This window comes from Pelobates fuscus, chromosome 7, assembly GCF_036172605.1.
Source record: "Pelobates fuscus isolate aPelFus1 chromosome 7, aPelFus1.pri, whole genome shotgun sequence".
NCBI lineage: Eukaryota > Metazoa > Chordata > Amphibia > Anura > Pelobatidae > Pelobates > Pelobates fuscus.
This window is the reverse complement of record NC_086323.1, coordinates 58,363,295-58,390,922: the sequence shown is the minus strand read 5'-3', so window position 1 is coordinate 58,390,922 and position 27,628 is coordinate 58,363,295. Positions and strand designations below refer to the sequence as shown.

At 41.8% G+C, this 27,628-nt stretch overlaps 1 protein-coding gene across 2 annotated transcripts in view; it reads right to left on the bottom strand.

The window, feature by feature from the left end:
* SLC44A3 (solute carrier family 44 member 3) overlaps positions 1-27,628 on the bottom strand; it is a 181,015-nt gene that overhangs the window by 138,074 nt on the left and 15,313 nt on the right. For both annotated transcript variants that reach the window (XM_063428333.1, XM_063428334.1), the window contains exon 2: positions 18,739-18,834. In XM_063428333.1, coding sequence (XP_063284403.1) covers positions 18,739-18,834 — 96 coding nt within the window. The remainder of the gene's footprint in view (positions 1-18,738; positions 18,835-27,628) is intronic.

The following is a 27,628-nucleotide window of genomic DNA, read 5'->3' as shown; positions in this document are numbered from 1 at the left end:
AGAGGAGGCGAATATCGCACAAACATGTATCTCTGGTACATCTTCTCCTTAATCAGCCTTATGAAGGCCCAGCAAGTAGCCATTACCAAAGACATTAGTGGGTACACCTTCTGGTATAATTCATCATGCACCCAGGTGGCTACTTATACCTTTGACTACTGTGATATTGTAGAATGCCCATTTCCCACACCACAAATCCAGAGCATCTATAGAGATATCCCTCATTCGAAAGACCCATATGTTTGTGTAGTTGACAAGCAATGGGGGCACAATTGTGACCATTGGGGGGCGGCGGGGTGGAATGCCGGGCCTGCCTGGGGTTACAAACCAAAAAGTGCCGTAGCTAAAGTAGATGATCATGGTAGATCGCTTCTCCAGAGAATGACTTTGAGAAAGCCTGGGGGGAGCACACCAATGAAATTAATCCTTAACATTGAGCGCCCAAGCCCAACAGATGCAGACCAGTATGTGATGGGAATGTACTGGAAAAAGGGTTCCTACCAGAAATTAGGGCATTTCTACCTCAAAGATATGTGCAACTCTTCTGAGTGGCAAGGGGCCACCCATATGGTCCCTAACCCATTAAAACCCCATATCCAGACCTTTCAGGACATGATGGCCATTGCTAACCCCACTTTTGAAGATACCATGGCCGCTGAAACAGGTTTTAATGATGTAAATTTATGGTTAGAATGGATGAAATATAATGCTAATAAGCATAATAGAACCGCATGTTATGTGTGTGGAGGTGCCCGGCCTCACCTGGGTACCGTACCTTTAATCCTACCCGTAGATATAGAAGAATGTGTTTTAAGCCTTTTTGCCTATCACTATAATTTTAACAGGTCCATATGTATTGCATGGACAAAGGAGTATCCTCTTCTAGCCAAAGACGTCAAACCCCCTGATGGTATTACCGTATATAAAGGTAATTACACTTGCTATGCCATGTACGATGGTATTGGTAAATTTGTAGGTAACTTTTCCAAAGGCTATTGTGCTACATACAGAACTGTCCCTGTACGTTTGCTGCAACATCACACTAGGTCACTAGGAGACATTTATTGGTTGTGTGGGGATTTACAGCTAAGATCCAGAATGGACACAGAATGGTGGGGAGAGTGTACTTTGACTAAGGCCATTATGCCTATACATATTATTTCTGACACACACCTCAACACCCATGAGTTCAGCCACACTAAGGTTAAACGTGACGCCCCAGTGAAAGGAAGTTTTGATCCTCATGTATATATTGATGCCATTGGAGTGCCCAGGGGGGTGCCCAATGAGTTTAAAGCTAGGGATGAAGTTGCTGCAGGATTTGAATCAATTTTTACCATAGTTACCGCAAACAAGAATCTAAATTGGATAAATTACATTTATTATAATCAACAGCGTTTTGTCAATTACACCAGAGACGCCCTCCAGGGATTGGCCGAACAGTTGCAGGCCACATCCCAAATGACTTTCCAGAATAGAATGGCCCTAGATATGATCTTAGCCGAAAAAGGAGGGGTTTGTAAGATTTTGCCCGACACTATGACATGTTGTACCTACATCCCAGAAAACACAGGCCCTAATGGTAAAGTCACACTAGCTATAGAAAAATTAAATGACCTGTCTGAAGAGTTAAAAAGGAATTCTGGGATAAAAGATCCCTGGGAAAGATGGTTTGGTTGGATGACAGGATGGCAAAAGGCTTTAATGCAGATTGGTATGGCTATACTAATTTTTCTTTTTATTTTTGCTCTTCTCTTTTGTTGTGTCCTCCCATGTCTGAGAAAATCCCTCATGAAGACTGTTGACCAAGCAGCACCCACTTTGACCCATCTCGAAGTTGATGACCAAGAATTCCAAGACATCAACTCACCCTGTCTGCCGCTGCAAACATTCCCTTTTGTTGATAAAGTGCAGGAATTCTAGGAAGGGACTAGCTCAGGGACAGCATCTGTCAGTGAATGGTAAAGGCCCCATGTGGAGAAGTGGTGGGTTAGCTGCCATGGGATACCCTTGGGTGTGAAGCGTTCGAGAGCCATACTGACGGATGGTTAGCCTATTAGGGTCAGATCTAGGGACAGCCTTGCACTTTGCATTAACACCTAGCTAGCGGCCACGGGGTTTCTGTGCCTTTGGGTTAACACGTCTTCTGATACTAATATAATAAAGTTTTATCTCTTAGAATCTAACATTTCATAGGGGGGACTGATGTGGAATTATTAAAAATTATTATTGTACTTGTATTGAATTATTGTACTAACTCCATTTTAACCTTATATTGTGACAATCCTCCATTTTGTCCTCCTAACCTGACTTCTTCAAATCCTCCATTTTGTCCTCATGACTTAACTTGTTCATTTTAAAACTACCTTACGTGACTGAACTTCTCAACCCAATTAATACAGTAGACAAAGACCGTGTTTCCTTCAAGGACAAGTACCAGGAGGTGCTGGCTACTCCTTAAGACTTGCTGGCTACTCCTTAGAGCTTGTAAGATAGTACAGTTTGAAGGCCACAGAACACAGTAGTAATGAAATGTTCTATTCATAAGAGACCTTGCACCTGGACATAAAGCCTGATATCATTGACAGTGTAAAATGACGCTTAGGACCCCCTTGTCCCCCACCCGTGTCCAGAATAATCCCACCTCTGATGGGTGGGCACGGGACTAACCTCTTAATTTTACGAACCAATAGGTAAGACACTAACCCCGTCACTTAACAATTAATCCAATTGATGATGTTTATTTGCTGATATTCTAATAATCAATGATGACGCAAAATGCCTCTTAAAAGGGCCTGCGCGCCCGCTTTTACTTCACTTGCCAATAAACTTTCTCGAAGTTATTTTAACCTGAACCTCGTGTGTCAGACTTAATTACTTCAGCGTATATACGCAATTTAATTTTATTGATTTGGACAGGAACAGATAGACTTTGAACATTTTGGTTTACTTTCAAAAAAGTACCATAACACAAGGACAACTCAAATTATTCAGCTCTCCCCTACGGATTTCATTAAGTGTCCCTTACCACCCCTATCTTCTCAAGCAATGTATTTAATGTACGTTATCTATATCCTCAAAATTAATTGTGCCTCTGGGTTGGGCAGAGACTGGTTCAGGTTTCTTTTACTGTCATATTAATGTTCTCTATTGTCACTGCTGTAGAAAATTTCAAAGAAAGATTGTCAAAAATAAGTAAAAAAAAATCATGATAAATACAGTGCCACTGTGTCCATAGGCTTATTGGTGTTTACACAAAACATTTCATCATCTGTAAGATGCTTGCATTGCTTATGATAATACACTATCATATCTTTCTGCCATGCAACATTTGGTGAATGTAAAAATCTACTTGTCCTGCACACAAAATAATTGTAATTAGGCCCCTGCCAATAGCACAGGGTATGTTTCACTCTTTGCCCCCACAATACTGCCCTCTTTCCACCAATAGTGTGTGCCCTGGCTGTGTATAATGTCTGTGTGTGTTGGATTGGCTGTGAGTAATGTGCACGTGTCCTTGCTTTGTGTATTTTTTGTGCCCCCCAACCTCTACCAGCAGAGTTCCTTAACCCCTTAAGGACACATGACATGTGTGACATGTCATGATTCCCTTTTATTCCAGAAGTTTGGTCCTTAAGGGGTTAAACCCCAGTGAACCAGCGTGGGAGCATATAGTCTGCATGGTGTAGATCACACTAATGGCTCTTCCAGTCCCCATGTTCTTTCAGAAAAAGGGCTTGGAAACGTAGCCTGCGCTCGCAGGTAGCTCTGGGAGTGTGATGAAGCACTTAAAGCAGTCTGCATACACTGGAAATGCAGATCACTTTCGATGGCAGCAGGATTGTTAGTGGGAAATATGTGGTGCCACCAGGCTACTCCATCACTTGCATGGGGCAAGGCTATAGGAAAGGAAAGCAACAAAGTTATACCAAGTGGGTGAGTGTATTAGAGAGCAGCAGGTCATGTAGAGTGTGTGAGTGTATTAGAGAGCAGCACAGTAATGTTGAGTGTATACAATAGTCCTCTATTCCCATGGCAATCTACTGCCATTGTTCTCTCCTTCCTTCATTTAGCCCAGCACTCACTGCCTACTATTGTTAGATTTAAGTTCTACATTAAGAGCGGGGCTAAGCTGGAGTCATAGCAGGCCCTGACTTTTGTCAAACTGTTTGCTTGCAAAAAAATTGAAGGGATGGCATCAAAATAATCTTTGAACAATAATAAGTATTATGAACTGTGATGATTATGATTCTTAAAGAGTCACTTTATCCTTGGTTGTCTGTGTCTGTGATGCCTGAAATTTCTTTACATTGCATGAAAAGGTGTTGTTTTGGTCTGCATCGCCCACAATTGTTTGCTAGTTGACCGTCAAATAATTCAGTGATACACAGTCCAGAAACAAAGCTGGCCCAGTAGGGGTGGCTGAGAAATCACTAGCTTTATTCCAGTAAATTGCTCACAACCAGCTGAAACATGCCTTTAGTTCTCCATGCTTTACAGGAATAAAATAATAAACACTTGTGTGCTCATTTCATTTTAAGATATTTCACAAGCAAACTATATATTTTATACTTTGAAATGCAAGTTCAGGGGCTTCTTTTCCATAAAGTATTGTTTGTCCCTTCAAAAAAAGTAAAATAAAATAAACCAATGGATTACAAACATTGTAAGGTACATTAAAATTCCCTTGTATTATCTCTCCTTTACAGAAAAACCAACCTTTTCATTCAAGCCAAAAGCACCAACCATGTTTACGAACTACTCACATTGACAGTGTTGGAATTTCAGTGAAAGTCCAACACTGTCTAAGACTACTTTTCTTAGTATTTTCCTACACATGACAAAAAGGCAGAGCTAGCTTTGGTTAAGCTTTGTCAAGATCCTGCAGTCTATAGACCTCAGTGCTGCACTCTTGTGCATACGCAAGATTACAATGCTGAGATGGGTTCCAGTCAGCTAGAGCTCCAGGAGCTGAAGAGGACTGTCTAGAGACACATGGTGGTAGTATAACTCACCTTTGCCTAGACCCCTCGGCTACTGCACTGGCAGTGGAGCAGTCACCGTCAGGGGGTCTTTGCCAATTTTGACTGACTGACAGAGCCGGGTAAAGAAATGCATATATAATTTAATTAATCATTAATACCTGAATTAGCAATTAAATATATAATGTATCTCCAATGCACTATATACCGTACATTATATCTAGTGCTGCAATATCATGCTATATCAATGGGAGTTACGCTAATGTTTACATCCACTCCCCTGCTATGTAATTTGCCCAGGTTGGGAACACTTAAGTAGGATGCACCTGACCTATGATGCCAAACACATTGACATATCTTTCTCCATTTTTATATTCCTTTAGCAAAGATGCACTTGTAAGAGTAATATTAAAAAAAACTACAGCACATGTAATGGACTATAGGAGAACTGCCTGTGAGAGGGTTCTTTTGTTCTCCCAATCAGTAATTTTTCAACATAGAGTACTTTGACCGCAATGTTAAGAATTGAGTCTGTGAGGACTATATTTTTTAATAATTATTTTTCTTAAAAGGTATACATTTGCTGGCATATTTTATAATATTTCCTTATAACATAAATGAGTGTAACCATGGAAGGCATTGTTACACTCATTTCCACAGTGTCTTTGGAAATTATTTTATTTAAAAAGTCAACCAGTCTTTAAAAATTTGATTTTACGGGGGGCGGGGCCTGACAGCCAAGATGGCTGGACGTGTTTGTTAACAGCTCCTGCACATCTGAGCCTAAACTACAGAATATCATAACCTAAACGACTGAAACTCAGAGAGGAGCAGATAGTGGATGGAAAGCACAGCGTGTGGGCACCCGCGGGTGTCCCTTTCAAGTCTCAGCACCGCAGCAATCCACCGTCCAAACATGCGGCCTAGCAGACATGGCGGCCAAGCACCTGGGGGAGACGGCCGATCTCCTAGCGCAAGGCCTGCTGTGATCGTGGGCAAATCTGTCGCCCTGCAACCCCCCCCCTCTGGACCGGTGGGGGTCATCCCGGTCCCGCCGGACCCAACCGGTGAACTCACCTGCCAACCAAGCAACCCACGAGGCTCTCCCGGCAGAGGAGGCCAAGATGGCGGACGACTTCTCCATGCGGAGGTGCGAACTGCACGGATCGGAGCCGGTACACCTAAACTCGCCGCAACACCGCATAGACAGAGCGTTCAGGCGAAGGCTGTCGGGTTGGATGCAGGCGTTGCAGGCCCAACACCAAACGAGCAAAAGCGATGCGGCGACCCGCAAAAGGCCTAGACCTCCTCGGAGCCGACCAACCTTACAGGCTACCGGGAACCTTAAGCCCGGCCTGACAAGTCGGAAGCCCGCAGCAAATACAAAGGTACCTCCTCGTTGGCGGAGAACCCGTAACCATAAAAGGCGGCCACATGACAGATGGCCCACAGGGCCTCACTCACCTGCAAACACGTGTGGAAGCCGAGGTGACGGACACCTGACACGGAGCTCGGAGGCAGCCAACTACCAGCGACAGAAAGCACAACACCACCGGGCGAGCGCAGCAAATGACCGCATATCACGGACCCGCGCACACACATCAGGCAGGGGAGCCCATCATGAGGACCGGCACCGGGTGCAGAACAGCCAGAGGATGAACGGAGACACCAAATTGAGACACCTCACAGACTATCTCCTGAAGCACATCCATGGCGTCGGATAAAAATACAGCTGACCCGGTTTTGTTCCAATGGAGCTTTTTTATATCCTTCTCCAAGAAAGAAAAGGGACAAAATTTATTTTAAAATCCCAGCTTGCTCAATTTACTCCTTTTTTTCTTTTTTTGAGTTGGCTGACCGCAGACAACCCTTGCCTGGACCGTTTATGCTGCTTTGCAGATTCAGTTAAATACCCATGTAGTCCTGTTGGTAGCTAGTAGCTCTGAGCCAAGACATATGATCACTATTAATGTCTGGTGCAAACCTTTAATATCATTAACCCGTCACAACACTGTAGGTGAGATCTATGCCACAATTGTCAAGCTGTTAGCCCTGACTGATAGGCACTATGCTACCCTAGCCTACACTAATCCACTATGAGCACACACAGGGCATACCCCTTTCATCACTAGGGCTAAGCTAAGTGTACTGACCAACATGCATATAAATCGCAATGCATGTCCTATTAATGTGTTAGTCACTCAGTGTCCGACTATAACACATAACTACATCAATCCTCATGCGTTTTCAGCTACGGACACACACACCGTGAATCAACCTGTAGTTTACTTATTTTACTTAAACAATGTGCACAGTATGACTAGTCTCAAACCTGGGTAGCTTAAAAAAACAAAACATGATACAACATGCGCGCATAGTGCAGCTCCAATAGCCTCCAAATAACTTACTGAGCATCATAGCACTCTGTGAACCTAACCTGCTTAAATATAAGCCTGTTTGAATCATTATTCTATTATTCTACTGACCTTTTAATTCAGTGATTTTCAAGCATTTTTAGTAAAATTCCTGCCTACAAACATGTTATACATAGATCGCTTAGACAGGACCGCTAAATCTGTTTATGTTACAAAAAAAATAAAATTGTGCTGATCTTTCCTCATGCTGACCAACTGTTAACGAATGTCTGATTATATACTTGTCACTGCTGTTGGGGCATGACGAGCCCTCTTGTTATACCTTCATGCACTTCAAAAATAAAGAATTAAAAAAAAAAAAAAAAATTGATTTTACACATATAATTATCAGTAATCGGTTTTAATGTCAAATGACATATTCCAGAATAGCCCATCAATCTGGCTTTAACTCCAACCTCACCCGATAAAAAGGCAGAGTTTGTTTTAGCCATTTAAAATGTTAAAGGGACACTATAGTCACACAGACCACTTCAGCTCAATGAAGTGGTCTGGGTGTCAGGTCCCTATAGAGTTAACCCTGCCTGAGCAGTTTCTGAGAAACTGCTATGTTTACATCTGGGGTTAAGCCAGCCTTAGTGGCTGTCTTCTGGACAGCCACTAGAGGCACATCGGCAATGATTGAGGCATATTATGATTGAGGCATAAAAATGCTTTCCTACGGACACTTTGAATGCGCGCGCGGCACTGACGCGCATGCGCATTCGGGGCCGATGACGTCAAACCAAGCGGTTTTCCTGACACTATAGTGTACCTTTAAGTGGTCTAAATCAATTTGTAAAATAGAAATCGATGTAACTAAAATCTCAATAGTTCCTAGACATGTACACAAGTGATAAGCTCTGCTCAAATATAACTGTTACAGTATATAAAAATATATATATATATATATTTTTTTTTTAAATGCTAGTCCAGGAAAGGATATATTCTTTGTATAATTGTATGACATATTTTTAAATGAACCTAGCTCCAGGGAGTGTCTTAAAAATGCGTTAATGACAGGCTTTGCTTTTTTCAGGATAGCAAATGAAAAACAGTGCTCACCTCAAACCACATAATTCTAACTGGTCATAAGCATTCAGGAAAACATACAATCATACAAAATCATTGAGAATGTCCCAAAATAAAGAGTACACTTGTACAGCACAGAGTATCTTAATAGACTGCAAACATACAGTACATACATGTTGAGATTTATTTATCCTGTGGACAAATATTGATTACACTGTATGTGTCAAGCTGAGCCGGATTTTAGCTTTCTAATTAAGCAGCTAAACTATAGAGTATGGACAATATTCAAAAGAGTTTATTCCTTAAACAGCGAATTGAAATATAATTGAGACACAAATAGGCATTTGGTATAATAGATCTGTAGACCTATTCCAACGTGGCATTTTGTGCACCTTTGTAAGGTTTTATTTGCTAAAAATAAATTTTAATGTTTTTGATTTCCTGCAATTCTATGTTAATTCAATGTTTACTTTTAGTGGCAGAGTTAGATTTCAAAAATAATCTCAATCCAGCACATACAACTTGGTAAAATATATTCTGAACTGAGCAATGCCAGATATGCCAAAATATAATAGTTGTAACATGAACTGTATACTGTGCAGTAAGTAAGGTGCAAATCATTGTTAAAGGATCACTAAAGGGTCAGGAACACAAACATGTATTCCTGACCCTATAGTGTTAACACCACCATCTAGCCCCCATGGGCCCCTCATGCCCCCATAAATATAGTAAAATTCTTACTGTATTCAAGCCAGAAGCTGTAAATCTGCATGCTGTTAGACTCAGAAAAACAAGCAGTCTGCTGACATCAGAAGTGGTAGTCTAATCCAATCACAGTGCTTCCCCATAAGATTGGCTGAGACTGACAAAGTGGCAGATCAGGGGCAGAGCCAGCATGATTCAAACAGCATCTCCTCGTAGAGATGAATTGAATCAATGAATCTCTATGAGGAAAGTTCAGTGTCTGCATGCAGAGGGAGGAGATACTGAATCACAGGATGCTGTGCACAGTGCTGCCCTGTGCTATGCTGACAGCAGATCTGAGTGGATGGAGGCATAGTATGTCCCTCTAGTTCACTCTGAGTGACTGCAACTGGAGGTGTTCCTAGCTTCTCATGAGAAAGGCTGCAGTGAGCTATAGTTCTCACCTAAACAACCTCATTAAGCTGAAGTTGTTCAGGTGACTATAGTGTCCCTTTAAATTCCAAACACCATAACTACTACAGCTTAATGCAGTAGTAAATTCACACGGCTTTTGACAATTTTTAACCTATTTAAGAAAAAGGCTTCCCATGCACCCTAAGCCTACTCTTTCTGTTGGAGACATCATCATGAGGAAGATCACAGCCTTTATATTATCCATCCAAAATATTTGTATGGCATAATCATTCATTGCTCACAACATGCAATTAACCCCTTAAGGACTGAGTCAAATGTATACGTTGTGAACAAAACAAAACGTAAACAAAACCTGGCATTTGCGCTATATGTCTGTCCAACCGTAATTCACCTCTTTCATATTAAATGCATCCACCCTTATTATATATCATTTTATTCAGGGCTTTCATTTAATATCAAATATTTAGATATGAAACATAATTTAATATGAAAAAAATGGGAGAAAATAAGACATTGTTATTTTTTTAGTTCTACGTGACATTTTAACGGTCAATGTCATAATACTGTTTGCTTTTACTGCCATAAAATACACATATTTGTATTCAGCAAAGTCTCACGTGTAAAACAGTACCCCCTACGTACAGGTTTTATGGTGTTTTGGGAAGTTACAGGGTCAAATATAGCACGTTACATTTGAAATTGAAATTCGCCAGATTGGTTACGTTGCCTTTGTGGCTACTAAAAAAGACTGGACATACCCCGTTTGCAATACCTTGGGTTGTCTACTATTGCTAATGGTATGCCATCATAGGGTAATTTTCATTCTTGGGCTACCATAGGGTCTCAAAGGCAACGTGACCAATCTGGCAAATTTTAATGTGAAAAAAATGAAACACAAGCCTTATATTTAACACTGTAACTTTTGATAACACCATAAAACCTGTACATGAGGGGTACTGTTGTACTCTGGAGACTTCGCTGAACACAAATATTTGTGTTTCGAAAGCCTGGGGCCGGCAGGTGGCCGCCACATGTCCGCAACCTATTGCCACCGGAGGCGATCCCCTGACTGTGGGGGCCAACATATGCAGCACCTTTGACCAGCAAGCCTATGCTCTGAAATCCTGGAACACAGAAACCTACCAGGCCACAGTACAGCTTCTTGCAGCACGCGATCAAACCGGAGCGGAGCTCTGGCCCTCCCCAGTTGCAGAGACTGTCTCTCCCACTTGGCCCTTGTGCGGGGTCGGCTGACCCGGGACTGGAACTGGTATAATAGTAGGTGACACTGGCGGACGACCCAAGCCCAAGAACGAACCTGCATTCCTATAATCTGTCACCACTGGTTTATTTACACCAGGTTGGAAGCATCCACCTGCTGGCAACCCCCCCTCCCGGGGCATTGACTGAGCTACTTAATGCTTGGACTGCATTTGAATTGCAGGTCTGCTACACAACCCTGCTGCCACTATGCCTTACAGACCCTGCACACTGTTCTTCCTATTTTGTCTTAGTGATGTTGTTCTTCTTTTTTCTCTTTTTTAAGCCTATGCCTAGCCTAACCAGCCCCTATTAGTTTGCGTGCCTCCCAGCCTGTTCGGCAAGTAATTGTATTACCTTAAATGTAACTAAGCACCGCCTGAATGGAACAGATAGGCGTAGATGAGCAAGCGTTGACTCCTGCCAAAATCAAAATGTCTAGTAACCTACAGCGACTGTTACTACTCACTTAAGCGATTTATTATGAAAGCTGTAGTCATAACGTGTACCTAGCCTGTACAGTTAATTTAACTTTCACAAGGGGCCTGCTATATGTTACCCAGCGTGTACCTAGACAGAATTGTCACACATATTCGCGGTTGAACCCCGCTTAGCATGTAACCTACTTCTAACACTAACTTAAGCAAACGCACCGTTAGCGATGTTTAGCCTAGTTAATGTGACTCACGGAATCGTTATTTTAGATTGCTCCTTAACATAACATGTTTAATATACGCTTCAATTTAAAGTATAGGCATAAGCATTATCACACTTTAGACCATTTTGTTATATCTTGTTTAGCCATGAACACCAGACCTGTCTATGAAGCCTATCTTTATTACTTTTGTTTCTCAACCAAGCTTGTATCACTCTGTTTACATGACTGTTTCACAAAAAGAAAAAGGCAATCTTTCTTTGAGGTGCATTGCACACCATCTTGATACTATTAACTCATGTTACCCCACAATGCCTCCTCTTTCTCTTTTGTACCCCATAATGCATATGCCATAATAAAAGAAAGATTTACAAAAAAAAAAATATTTGTGTTTCAAAACAGTAAAAAGTATTGCAGCAATAATATCGTCCGTGTAAGTGCTGTTTGTGCGTGAAAAATGCAAAAAATGTCACTTTTACTGGCGATATCATTGTTGTAATACATTTTACTGTTTTTAAAAACTAATATTTGTGTTCAGCAAAGTCTCCCGAGTAGAACAGTACCCCCCATGTACAGGTTTTATGGTGTCTTGGAAAGTTATAGAGTTAAATATAGTGCTAGCAAATTAAATTCCCCTTACTTTCGGCATGGGTTGTCAGGCAGGTCCCGCTAATTGTAATTAATTAAGATACCTAATTATGTAAAATTATTACATAAATATATAGTGATATATACGTATATATTTATGTATATAGATATATATATATATATATATATATATATATATTATTTCATTCTACGTGTATTTTGATATAAATATATATATATATATATTAATATCACAATACAGTTAGAATGAAATAACACACATCTATATATTTTTTAATTATTTATTTTTAATTATTTTTGTAATATTATTTTTTAACGTATTTACATTTTTTTTTATATTATATATAAATATAAATTATATATATATATATATATTTTTAATCAGTATCAGTCTACGTGTAATTTGATATTAATATATATATATATATATAATTATATATATATTAATACTACAATACACCTAGATAGTGTATGTGTGTGTATGTATTTGTATATATATATATATATATATATATATATACATATACAATATATATATATATATACACACTTAGATCATATATATATATATATATATATATATATATATACACTATATATATATATGATCTAAGTATATATTTATTTATTTTTACACTTATTTTAAAATTAATTAATTTTATTTCCAGCCAGCAGGGGGACTAACTGTCATTACAGTTAGTCTCCCTGCTGGCAATGCCTGAGCCAGTTAACCCGGCCATGTGATTGTGAGGTCCTCGCAAGGACCTCACTCTCACATGGCCGGGCGGGCTCCCAGGATGTCGGATGTGCCGCGGGGGGCTCCCTGGGAGGTCCCCCCAACTGTGATCGCCGGCGACCGGGTAAGTAAAAAAAGACCGGAGGGCGTACTATTATGCCCGGCGGCGTTTAGAGACGCTTAAAATAGGGCGTAATAGTACGCCCTCCGGTCTTAAAGGGTTAAAGGCAAAGATCAATGGGCCATTCTAGAAAGCTGTTAACCTTTTTGGCACTGCTGAACTGACAAAGTGTGCATGGGAGGCAAAATCCTGCGCCAATCAGCATCTCCCTTACAGATGCATTGAATCAATGCATCTTTATGGGGAACTTTCAATGTTTCCATGCAGAGTATGGAGATGCTGAACTTAGGTGCTGCACACTGTGCAACACTGGATGATAATAGGAGAATTGATCCTCGAACCAAAAGGAAATATTTAACAATAAAAACAATCCTTAAAAGTGCAACTTGTGTGTAAATAGAAATATACAGGTAGCACCTAGTATTAGAGCCGTGTAGCCTAGAGTAGACCAACAGGGAGCAAGGAGGAAAGGTGAAATAGGGTTAGATTCAAACCTTGCATGTTTGAATAGCAGGCTGGGGCAAGCTGAAAACACTATGAAGTTGTTAAATCTCCAGGTTTCTCAGAGTCCAAAGACTGTGACATAACTTTCCTAAATTATTAGGTCTGGTTCAGATAAACCTTCTCTCTTGATTTGACCCAGTGAGCCACTGACTGGTAGCTATTATAGAGTAATGAAACAATTAGGTAACCAGCGGCGTACATACTGCGGTCGCAGGGGTCGCAGCTGCGACTGGGCCCGCCACTACAGGGGGCCCGGCCGCCCTGCAGACCCCTGAGACTGGGTATCCGCCGCCATCATCTTCTGCGGCCCCGGCCCACGCGGCAAACCGCCGGGGCCGCCGTCCAAGGGGTCCATCGGGATGGATGTGGATTGTCAGGGGGCCCGGTCAGCGCTGGGCGCTTTAACAGCGCGACAGGGCCACCTGTGATTACATCACAAGGTGGGAGGAAGTGACCGCACGTCACTCCTCCCAGCTAACACACAGACTGCACGGGAGAAAGACCAGGGAGTCAGAGTGGGAACTCTGACTCCCATCCATCTGAGCCACCACTGGACCCCAGGGAAAGTCACCCTCCTGCACCTAAAAGGTAGAAAACAGGAGGGTGACTTAAACATTTTGTGTGTTTGTATGTATGTGTGTATGTCTGTCTGTATGTATGTGTGTGTGCTTGTATGTGCGTCGTGTGTGTATGTATGTCTGTCTGTGTGTGTGTCTGTCTGGCTGTATGTATGTGTATGTGCTTGTCTGTATGTATCTATGTATGTGCATCTTGTGTGTGTGTGAGTCTGTCTGTTTGTATGTGTGTATGTCTGTCTGCCTGTGTGTATGTGCGCCTGTCTATTTTTTTTATGTATGTGTCTTTGTATGTGTGTGTGTCTGTATGTGTGCCTGTCTGTCTGTGTGTGTGTGTCTGTATGTGTGCCTGTCTGTTTGTATGTATGTGTCTGTGTGTCGGTCTGTATGTATGTGTCTGTCTGCATGTATGTGTCTGTGTGTGTCTGTCTGCATGTATATATGTGTGCCTGTCTGTTTGTATGTGTTTGTGTCTATGTGTGTGTCTCTCTATGTGTGTGTGTGTGTCTGTCAGGGGGGCAGGGGGAAATGGGGGGCACGGATTATTTTTGCACCGGGGCCCCATGGTTTGCATGTACGCCACTGTAGGTAACAGAAATATAGTATGGTATAGATCACAACATTACATAACAATGTAATGTTTAATGCACAAGAAATCTCATTATTACAAAGGATAACTAAACAGATGGGGTAAATACCCAGATATTCTTATTATACTACAGTTAGACTGTGTCAAAAAAACTATGAGTAATATGGCGATATACCATTACCAGTCAGTGCCAGACAACGGTAGTAAAAGTAGCTGAAAAGTGGCAACAAGTGCAGAGACAAAGGAAATACAGTCATATCAAATACTGTAGACATCAACAAGATTTCACTGACAATGTCTCCTGATATTACAGCAAAGATATTGTGACACCGGATCGCCTCCACGTGGAATACAAACATTTGTATGACATCTACCATGATAACAGGACAATACCATAAGCAGATTAGAAAACAATATGACAAAACAGGCATGACTTATTTTAAATATGAGGTTGCTTTTATATAGTAGCAAATCCTGTACAGACTTACAGTTGTAATCAAAATTAGGCTTATTGTCAAAATGTAAAGACTTTCAGCTGTTTGGTTTCCCCAAATTCATCTGAAAATGCTACTTATAATGACTTTCAAAATTATTAAACCCCTTCATGGCAAGCGTATTTAGTACTTCGGTAGAACACCCTTTTGCTGTTATGACTTGCTGCAAACGAGATTCAAAGCCATACACCAGCTTCTGGCAGCATTCCTAGGGAATCCTGGCCCATTGCTCAGTAATATTCTTGGGATTGTGTGCTGTAACCGCAGTTCTGTTTCATAGCTCCACAGAACAGAATCACAAAACTTCTGTGGCTTATTTATATGATTTTGAGCATATTGGTACCGACTTTTCTTGTGCTTTTTGGTCAGTAGTGGTGTACGTCTTTGAGTTCTGGCATGGGAATCTTATGCGTTTAGTACATGTCTTACCGTGCTCACTCAACCTCAATGCCTGTTGCCACCACGTCTTGCAGCAGGTCTTTTGCAGTCACTCAAGGGTTTTTCACAACCTGCCTTCTCAGAAATCTGGGTGCAACTATTGATAGCTTCATTTTTCTGTCTTGTCCAGGTAGTATAGCCACTGTTCCTCCAACTTTGCACTTGTGAACTATGCTTCCAACAGTGTCTCTAGAAACATTCAGTGCCTTCACTATCTTTTTGTATCCTGCTCCTAGTTTGTGAAGGGCAATGATCTTTTCTCTTAAGTTTGTGGACCACTCTTTTGACTCAGCTATATTTCTAACATGCAATCAACAAATATTCGTGACACTCAACAAATATTCGCCAACAAATTATCGACCTTCAATCTGTGTAAAACAGGTTACTTTTTAACTAAACAGTATGTATCTAATACACTCTACTGATCCAAGAGGACTTTACATGGAAATCCAGCTCTCTGGTAGCATCTTTCTTCATGTAAATCCAGAGAATTGTGCAGAAAGGTTAAATTGTTTTACATTTAGAGAAAACAGAAAACTACAAACTTCCATTTTGATTTCAAAATGTCTTTCTCAATGGGACATCAATTCACAAGGCCCAGTAACAGTTGCGGCACATCTGAAGTGGCTAATTAGATCTGCAATAATTCGCCCTGTTAACAGAGTGTGGTTTGCAATGCAATATTTTCTTGTCTGTCAAAAAAGGCCACGTTTATTTATATTCATTAAAAAAATGTTCTAGGAGTAGAGACTTCCCATTACATAATACAGTGTTACCTCGGTTTACGAATTTAGTGCGTTCTCCAGGACGCTTCTTATTGCAAAAAATTTGTAAATCGAAACATGGTTTCTCATGAGAAATGCACCGAAAGTTCTAAAAAGCCTCAAAAGCACTGCAAAAAAATTTCCAGAATGGCTTCAAAACTCGATGCAAAAGCCGCTCCAACACCACCACACTCTACGCCACATGCTACCAACAGACTGCAACATGCTATAAACCTCCCAGGCGCAATGCATCCTGGGGAAACTTGCTTTGTATTGCGAAAAAATTGTAAACCAAGAAATTATTTTCAATGGATTTTTATTTGTAAACCCAAGTACTACTGTTTATTTACTTATCTTTTTCTTCATTAGGGACCGGGCACCATTTACACCAGTTTATATACAAAGATTAAACTAAATACATATGCAGAAACAGACAATACCCAATGATTACCTTCCAATCTCTTATGAAGACAAGATAGACAAGGTAAATTTGCAGGAATCAATGCCACAAATCCTTTCCCACTCTCTTAAAGAGGCATGTTTGCATGATGAAGGCCACGAGAGCTAATAATATAATATTATATCATACCACTCTCTTAATAATGCCTGTTAACCCCTTAAGGACCAAACTTCTGGAATAAAAGGGAATCATGACATGTCACACATGTCATGTGTCCTTAAGGGGTTAATATAGTTAAAGGGTTACTCCAAGCATTATGACCACTAATGTGATTTTAAGTTGTCATGGTAATTGTAGTCTGTATATGCACCATTTTGCTTTGAAACTCTGCACATATGGAGTAAGTCAGAGGTGTAACTCCACCTACGGCCTTATCATTGGGGCTAATAATTCTATGCTGACGCTCTTAGCCAATGAATGGCCTGTGAGATTCACTTCCAGCTTCTGCAGCTGCCATGACAGAATTCTGGGTTCCACAGAACTGGATGTCGTCACTGGCCACAGGAAACACTGTCTGACCCATGGTGTATATATATATGGCTGAAGGTTCCTGTCATAAACTAGAGATGCGTTTTTCTCATTTTTTTGTGCTGTTACAGACACATAGTTGAATATCCAGAACCTAGTATATCTTAGATTTTCCTCAAGGAAGACCTGTTTATGCCCCGGTGCTGATTATCAATGATATAGATCATTTTATACACAAGGGTCAATGTGGACTTACAGACAGACCATGTTTAAACTAGAGGCTTTCCCATGTACCATTATCATCTCTTAAGAGAGAAGTAAGGTCAGACCCCCAATCACTAAAAGGGGTAGATCTATGGAGTCCCCTTTAACAGGTCTGCATATATGGAGTCTCCAGGAAAAGAGAAACTGACCTTTCCTTGCTGGATCTTTTCTGAAAGTGGTCTGGTAAGCATAAAATAAAACAATAAAACCTTGAAAAAGGACAAACTGTCCACAGTCATAGACGAAACAAAATGGAGAACCTGTTTGGAGTAATATATATATATATATATTATATATATATATATATATATATATAGTTTTAATTTCCTGTCCTAAAAAGCCCAGTGGGGAGAGCTACCCAATTGATGCTGCCATAGATTGGCCAGGAATTGAGTGTTACGTAGTGAGCCTTCTTTGTTTTAATATTTTTGAGTTTTGTTTTTGTTTAACATATATGTGTGAGGGATGCAGAGTTACTGTTATTACTCATTACTAGCTATGAAGGAAAATGCAGTGTATGCTGTGAGCATGGGTCACAGGCACAAATTCACACACTTGTTCCGAGTACTGGCCTCTAGAGCATGTATGACAGCTGCAAAAGCCATAACCAATGCCAACAGCCTGGAGTGTGACATCACTGTGAGGGCAGGATAATCAGTGACCTAGCATCTCCAAACTGAACTAAAACATATTACTTACAAGTAAATGTATTTTTTTTTTTTAAATAGAATAGTTTACTGATCATCTAAGCACTGTCAGCACATTATAGGTTTGCAGTTTAACAAAAGCAAATATTTGTATATTTTATATTTTATTTGTACTTCTCACAAACATCTACTTAGAAAACAAAGCACAAAGGGCAGTGTTTTTCTTTTATTTAGTGCTCTTCCGAGATGTCCTTCTAAAGTCCTTCAGAGAAGCATCACCAGTGAGCAAAAGATAAAAAAAAAAAAACACACATTTATTCTTGTTTTACCCTATCAAACTATAGAACAATTTGGTTAGAATGTCTCAGTCACTGCTTTGTCTATATCTATGGCATTTGCCCATGCTGAACAGCCAGGGCAGGTTAAGCATCAAAGCAAATGTAGATAAATGGGCCTCCTTGATACATAACCTTGTAACAAGTACAAGCTTCACATTACTTGTAAACAGTAAGGATTTCCACATTTTCCAGGCTGTCATATTAAAACACATGAATCCATTTACATTGAAGAGGAACATAAATGTTGGGGAAAGCCAGGACTGAATACTTACCAAACCACACCAGAAGATGAAAAATACAACCAACCATGCAATATCTGTACACCTCCGGTATATCAGTGGTCTCCATTGCCTTTGTATTTCAGACACCTAAATGAATAATATTCAAAATTTTAACCACAATGTAAAAATAAACTTATGTAATATGGTCCTGCATTCCACAATAAGAGTTATATTATATTTATACAAGTATCAACTTGAAATAAGCATTTTGCAAGCTCTGCCTCCCATCTTACCATGCCTAGTCAAGCAAATTGTAATTGTTTTTAACACGTGTTACAAAAATATAACTCAGAATATTTGTGCCTGACTAAATAAAGTAGCTGTAAATTTAAGTTACTGGCAGAAACAAGTGATGACCGTTAAGATTAACCAATACCCTGGTGACAGTTATTGACAGTTTATGACAGTTATTGACAGTATATGACAGCTAATCATAAAAATTCAAAAATGGAATAATGATATTTGTAACTTTTAATTAAAAGTAAGAATATGTTTTTTTTATTAAAATGGAAACTACAGAACAGCATAAACAAATATCAGTTGAAACTCTCTAGTTAATGCTGGTTGGATGTTATTAACTCTTTCAGGACAGTGATACAGTAAAAAACTTTAAAATAGGATAATACTTTTCATATTTAAGGGACAATTTGTCTTATTTATACAACACAATTTAAAGATTGCCAACTAATGTAGGCTTTGACTTATTTTTGCATGCATTTTTCAAATGATTTAATAATCTTGGGGGGGGGGGGGGGGGGAGAGAGTTAACTTTTAAATCAAGGTCTAAAAAAGTAAAGTAAGTCAAGTAAAAACAAAACAAAAAAAACAGATTCCATTGACACAATCATGCCAATTGGATAATTGACAAACTTGCCAGACTAATAGGAAGCATTGCTATACCTCCTAAATGTCCCAGGTTTTGCAGGAATGTCACAAATTTGAAGTTCCAATCAACCCAATGCATGCGCATCACCATACATACTTGTGCTGTGTATAGTGGGTAGGTCATGGGATTAAACCAGCTCTTTCACAGTCAATGGTATTTGCATAATATGCAAAGATCCCCAATGATGACTGGGCTGGGTATTCTGTGGCCATGGGGTGCAGGGGAAGAGGAGTTATGCTTAACAGAACCAGTCTCTTGTGGCCACCACCATGGTCTTCCTGCCAGTTCAATAGTGCAACACTGAGATTCATGGAGGATCCAGTGAGATCACAGGATCCTTCATAGAAATAGCCCTTTCCCTACAGCTGTCATTAGTCACAGCTGGGGGAAATGTAAAAAACTTGTCAAAAGTAACTCTGCCTTTTTTCAAGCGTAAGAAAAAGTAGTCCCTATTTTGTCTAAGTATATCATTTAACTGGGTTTGAATTTCACTGAAATCCCAACACAGTCAATGTGATAAGTAAAAATGTGATAGAAGTGCTAAACCTATATATAAAAGTAGAGCGCTATAATCATACACATGCAATTTGCTTACCCGTATATCTGGGATATAGCAGGGATATACACCAAGTACATGAAAACAGAACACGCTTTCTCCTGTAGGGGCCTTTGTTGTTATAGCCAATGTGATATTTCATAAAGATTTAACTCGCTATCAACCTATGCTCGAGTGTTTCAGGAGCAAGCTGTGTACGGACTATCCTAAGAGACTGTCAGTAATCCTGGCTTGCATGCTGACCATCCTCATAACTGCCCCTATTTTCTCTGCCCACCTCTGCTCCTGATCCCATACCTCCAACACTGAATTTTATGCAAACCGCTTTGTTTACATTCTGGAAGACAATCTCTTTATCTAATTAATAATAAATTTAATTGAATATTCAATAAACAATGAAAAGTACTATACTGAAAAACATAATTTCAAAATATAGGCCAAAAATGGAATGGGGGTTATGTATAACCTGATTAATCTGAATCCTACAAATCTGTTTTCAGTTCAATTTGGTGTTTAGTTAAAATACCCTGAAGTTAATCTCAAGCTGCAGATCTTATAAAATACACACATAATTTTCCATGCAAGTGAATGGAAAAAGATAGCACACATATAATTCACAAAATATCTTTTAAGAAGAAAAAGTGGGGCACATGTATTATACACATTTTTCCATTCTCTTTTATGGCAAATTACTGAAGAGTATAACATCACACATGCTCACTAAGTTTCCTATACTAATTAATAAAAGACGGAAATTAGCTGTAGATCACAGACAGTTCCTAGTTTCACTAGATGTTACTAAGGACCCACAGTTCACAGATTAGCCATAGAAAGAGACTTTCAGAGAAATGTAACTTCTTTTACATTAGTAAAAGCATTTTTTCCATAATCTATATACTCTGCATTAAAAATGGTTAGTAAAACCATACAGAAATGACCCTTTAACTTAAAGGAACACTATAGTCACCCAGATCACTTGGTCTGGGTGCAGTGTCCCTGTACTCTTAACACTGTAAAGAAAAACATTGCAGTTTTCTAGAAACTGCAAGTAGAGATGTCCCGAATAGTTCGCTGGCGAATAATTCCTGGCGAACATAGCTTGTTCGCGTTCGACACGGCGGGAGAACATATGCGAGTTCGGTCCGCCCCCTATTCGTCATCATTGAGTAAACTTTGACCCTGTTTCTCACAGTCAGCAGATACATTCCAGCCAATCAGCAGCAGACCCTCCCTCCCAGACCCTCCCACCTCCTGGACAGCATCCATTTTAGATTCATTCGGAAGCTGCATTCTTAGTGAGAGGAGGGACAGTGTAGCTGCTGCTGATTTAATAGGGAAATCGATAGCTAGGCTAGTGTATTCAGTGTCCACTACAGTCCTGAAGGACTCATCTGATCTCTGCTGTAAGGACAGCACCCCAAAAAGCCCTTTTTAGGGCTAGAACATCAGTCTGCTTTTTTTTTTCTGTGTAATCTAATTGCAGTTGCCTGCCTGCCAGCATGTGTGTCAGGCTCACAGCGTATACTGTGCCCACTTGCCCAGTGCCACCACTCATATCTGGTGTCACAATAGCTTGCATTTAAGAAAAAAAAATGTTTTGACTGTAATATAATAGCAGTAACAGTAGTGTACATTAAAAAAAAAAAAACTAGAAATTTGACTGTGAAATAATAGCAGTCAGTTTCCTTCGTGCGTGTGCATTTCAGGGCCTGCCAGGGCACAGTGTCACACCAGTGCAACTCATATCTGGTGTAACAGTAGCGTACATAAAAAAAAAAAAATACAATTTTGACTGTAATAGGTTGAATAGCAGTTAGTTGTCTGCAAGCGTGTGTGTCAGGCCTACAGCGTCTACTCTGCCAACTTCTGCCAGTGCACAGTGCCACTCATATCTGTTGCCACAGTAGCTTGCACGCATAGTACCACTAATTGAAAAAAAATGACAGGCAGAGGCAAGCCACCCCGCAGGGGCCGTCGTGGTCATGGTGCTGTGATTCCCTTTGGCCCTAGAATAATGCCCAGTGTTCAGAGGTCACGTACCCTGAACTCGAAAAGTTCTGAGGACATAGTTGACTGGCTAACACAGGACACCCAATCTTCTACAGCTTCCGCTCAGAACCTTGATGCACTATCCTCCTCCAGCTTAGCTTCAGGCACCTCTCAAGTTACCACTCGCCCGCCTGCCGCCACCACCAACATTAGCCCCACAGCCGCTTCACTTGATCTGTCAGAGGAGTTATTTACACATCAGTTGGAAGAAATGAGTGATGCGCAACCATTATTGCCAGAGGATGTAGATAACAGGGATATGTCTCAGTCAGGCAGCATTACACACATGGACGTACAGTGTGATGATGATGATGTTGTACCCGCTGCTGCTTCCTTTGCTGAGTTGTCAGACACAAGTGAAGCGGCTGATGATGACGATGCGTCCGTGGATGCCCGCTAGAAGAGAAAAAGAACAGGGGTAAAGTTCAGATGGGGAGACAGAGAGGAGGAGGAGACGAGTTGGAAGCAGGGGGAGGTTGTCGCAAGGAGCTAGTGGCACAGTCAGCCAGCATGCATCGGCACCCGGGGTCAGCCAGACAGCATGCCAATCAACGCATGTTGTTGCCACACCCAGAATGCCGTCATTGCAGAGCTCAGCAGTGTGGCATTTTTTTGTGTGTCTGCCTCTGACAACAGCGATGCCATTTGCAACCTGTGCCAACACCCACCTAGGTACAACTGCTTTGCGAAGGCACATGATCGCACATCACAAACACCTATGGGATCAACACATGAGTACAAGCAGCACGCAAACTCAAAGCCGCCATCCTTCTCCTGGTCCAGCATCTTCAGCCACGTCAACCACTGCTGTCCTCCTTGCCCCCTCTCAACCATCCGCCACTCCGTCTCTCGCCTTGAGCACAGTCAGGTGTCTGTCAAGGACATGTTTGAGCGTAAGAAGCCAATGTCACAAAGTCACCCCCTTGCCCGGCATCTGACAGCTGGCTTGTCTGAACTCTTAGCCCGCCAGCTTTTACCATACAAGCTGGTGGAGTCTGATGCGTTCCAAAAATGTGTAGCTATTGGGACACCACAGTGGAAGGTACCCGGCCGAAATTTCTTTGCACAAAAGGCAATCCCCAACCTGTACTCAATTGTGCAAAAGGAAGTAATGGCATGTCTGGCACACAGTGTTGGGGCAAGGGTCCATCTGACCACTGGTCTGCAAAGCATGGTCATGGCAGGTATATCACCTACACTGCGCATTGGGTAAACCTGCTGACGGCTGCCAAGCATGGAATGCGTGGCTCTGCAGAGGAGTTGGTGACACTGCCACGACTTGCAGGCAGGCCTGCTGCCACCTCCTCTACTCCTCCTACTCCATACTCTTCCATAACCTCCTCGGCTGAGTCCTCTTCTGCTGCTGTGTCTTGCTCCACATCAACGGCACCCCCCCAGCTCCCCAGGTACTATTCCACATCCCGGATACGGCAGTGTCACGCCGTCTTGGGGTTGACTTGCCTGAAAGCAGAGAGTCACACCGGACCAGCACTCCTGTCCGCCCTGAACGCACAGGTGGATCAGTGGCTGACTCCGCACCAACTGGAGATCGGCAAAGTGGTTTGTGACAACGGAACAAATTTGTTGGCGGCATTGAATTTGGGCAAGTTGACACATGTGCCGTGCATGGCACATGTGTGTAATCTGATCGTACAACGCTTTGTGCATAAGTACCCAGGCTTACAGGACGTCCTGAAGCAGGAAGCCAGGAAGGTGTGTGGCCATTTCAGGCGTTCCTACACGGCCATGGCGCACTTTTCAGATATCCAGCGGCGAAACAACATGCCAGTGAGGAGCTTGATTTGCGACAGCCCGACACGTTGGAATTCAACACTCCTAATGTTCGAGCGCCTGCTCCAACAAGAAAAAGCTGTTAATGAATATTTGTATGACCGGGGTGCTAGGACAGCCTCTGCTGGGATTTTTTTTGCCACATTACTGGACGCTCATGCGCAATGCCTGTAGGCTCATGCGTCCTTTTGAGGAGGTGACAAACCTAGTCAGTCGCACCAAAGGCACCATCAGCGACATCATACCATTTGTTTTCTTCCTGGAGCGTGCCCTGCGAAGAGTGCTGGAACAGGCCGTAGATGAGCGTGAAGAGGAAGAGGAGGAGTTGTGGTCACCATCACCACCAGAAACAGCCTTATCAGAATCGCTTGCTGGACCTGCGGCAACGCTGGAAGAGGATTGTGAGGAAGAGGAGTCAGAGGAGGAATGTGGCTTTGAGGAGGAGGAGGAAGACCAACCACAACAGGCATCCCAGGGTGCTCGTTGTCACCTATCTGGTACCCGTGGTGTTGTACGTGGCTGGGGGGAAGAACACACCTTCATTGAGATCACCGAGGAGGAGGAATGGGAAATGAGTAGCTCGGCATCCAACCTTGTGCAAATGGGGTCTTTCATGCGGTCGTGCCTGTTGAGGGACCTTCGTATAAAAAGGCTGAAGGCGAACGACCTGTACTGGGTGTCCATGCTACTAGACCCCTGGTATAAGCAGAAAGTGCCTGAAATGTTACCGAATTACCGCAAGTCGGAAAGGATGCAGCAGTTCCAAAATAAATTAAAAAGTATGCTTTACACAGCATACAACGGTGATGTCACAGCACAACGGGAATCTAACAGGGGAAGAGGTGAAAGTAATCCTCCTCCTCCCACGACCACGCCGGCAAGGACAGGACGCTTTAAAGACGTGTTGTTGATGGAGGACATGCGGAGCTTTTTAAGTCTTACGCATCGCCACACCCCTTCGGGGTCCACCCTCAGAGAACGACTCGACCGACAGCTAGCAGACTACCTCGCCTTAACTGCAGTTATCGACACTCTGAGGAGCGATGAACCCCTTGACTACTGGGTGTGCAGGCTTGACCTGTGGCCTGAGCTATCCCAATTTGCGATAGAACTTCTGGCCTGCCCCGCTTCAAGTGTCCTGTCAGAAAGGACCTTCAGTGCAGCAGGAGGTATTGCCACTGAGAAGAGAAGTCGCCTAGGTCAAAAAAGTCTAGATTACCTCACCTTTATTAAGATGAATGAGGGATGGATCCCGAAGGGACTGACAGTGGGCGATACATTGGACTAAAAAAGGCCTGATGAGGAGGACGTAACAGGGATTAAACTGATAAGAATAGTACTACTTAACACACCACTCCTATCTGGTGGCACATTAGATTACACGCGCAGTGCCCCAAATTTGAAGTAGGAGGACCAACCAAGCATCTTTTTCCATCTCCCGGTTCCTAAAATCAATGCCATATACACGTCCCCTGATAGGGGACGTAACAGGGATTAAACTGATGGGAATAGTACTACTTAACACACCTTATAATAACGCAGAGAGAGGAGTCTGAAGAAGAGGAGTCAGAGGAGGAAGGTGGCTTTGAGGAGGTGGAAGACCAAACACAGCAGGCGTCCCAGGGGGCTTGTTGTCACCTTTCGGGACCCTTGGTGTTGTACGTGGCTGGGTGAAGGAAGAGACCTTCAATGACATCAGTGAGGACAAGGAACGGGACATGGCTAGCTTGGTATCCAACCTTGTGCAAATGGGGAGTTTGCTGTTGTGCAAATGGACTGTTTGCGGTTGTTTGCAGTGCGTTAAATGGGGAGTTTGGTCTGTCACTGTGAAGCGGGCGTAACCTTTACACTACCTGATCGATACAACCTCATACCTGATGTTTTAAAGCACGTTATTCCAAACAATTTAGGAATGTTAGGTGATTTATGCCCTTTATGGATTAAAACCAGACTCTGCATCAACTATGTAATTTTCCATGGGAGTTCAGCCATGGATCCCCCTCCGGCATGCCACAGTCCAGGTGTTAGTCCCCTAGAAACAACTTTTCCATCACTATTGTGGCCAGAAAGAGTCCCTGTGGGTTTTAAAATTTGCCTGCCTATTGAAGTCTATGGCGGTTCGCCCGTTCGCAAACATTTGCGGAAATTCGCGTTCGCCATTCGCGAACGGAAAATTTTATGTTCGCGACATCTCTAACTGCAAGGTTTACATCGTAGGTTTAAAGGGACACTATTAGCACCCAGACCACCTCATCTCATTGAAGTGACCTGGGTGCAACGTTGAGGTGACCACTAGAGATGCTTTCTGTTGTTTTACAGAGTTTAACTCTGTGAAACGATGCTGGAAGTCCTCGCGCTGTGCCAGAGGACATCCAGTGTCTTTCAAGTCCCCCATAGGAAAGCACAGAGTCAGTGATGGGAAGGCCCAATGAGCAAACTGCGCATATGCGCCAAGTTCCCCCTTGGCACTGACCTCAGCATCGAAATAAGGTGAGTGTTTTTAAAGTGTTTTAACCCTTTTATTGCCATGAGAGGCGTGGGGGAAACAGGGACTAAATTCTAAGTCATATGGGCGACTGTGATAGGAAGAGTGATCAACTGACACTTTTAGAAAACTGCGGCAGTCCACTGCTGCTCATGCTAATCCTTCTTCATTAATCCGAGCAGCACAGGTGAGATGGGGTACTGGAGACACCCTAGTTTAGCATTAAACCATTAAAAACAGTTTAACACTATAATATTGTAAAGCGCTACGGAATCTGTTGTCGCTATATAAATGGCAATAATAACAACACTGAACGGAAGAATAGCACCAGAGGACTTCAGACACTATAACCTCTGTGATGTTATGAAGCGGTTACAGGGGCTATAGTGTTCTTTTAAAATATAATGGGATATCACAACTCAACAAAGAGCGCATGCTCCATCTTTCTGAACAGCATTCATTTGAAAATTGTTCAATTTAGAAGAACGCTGAATGTCACAATACTACATTTGAGGAGGTAGAAGGCATTTTTCAATGACAGATTTTCTCACACATCCCATTATACACGATGGAAAATTACTGAAACAGCTATTTAAACCTATATCTACAGTGGATTCCAGAGTTGGCTCCACAGGTTGGTGAACCTAAAAACAAACCACTTGCTTTTTTTGGTTAGTCCAGAAATAGAGATACAATTCAGGATGTATTTTACAGGAGAGCACATTGGGGAAACTGCCAGGGCAGACACACTAGTTGCTGTACTGCCAGAATAGAAATATTTAAAGCTTGCGGATTGTTTGTGTGTGCTTGCTCCTTCTTTACTGCCAGATTAGGAAAATCACACAAGCAAAGAGAAGCCCAGCCCTGATTGCAAAGAAAAGTTTATTTACTCAGGACATAACTCTGCAATAGGCTTTCTTACTGTGCTGTTTTATTGGCTAGAAATTATTATATTTTACATTTTACTATTTTGCACAGACTAATAGTCTACATAAGGCATATCCCCCTATATTGGGATGTATGCAAGAGAGACAGGGAAAATAGAGTTGGTAGGGAGTCTGTAATGCATGGTATGTCACTGAAGATGAGGTGGGAGCAGACCATCCATGCCTTG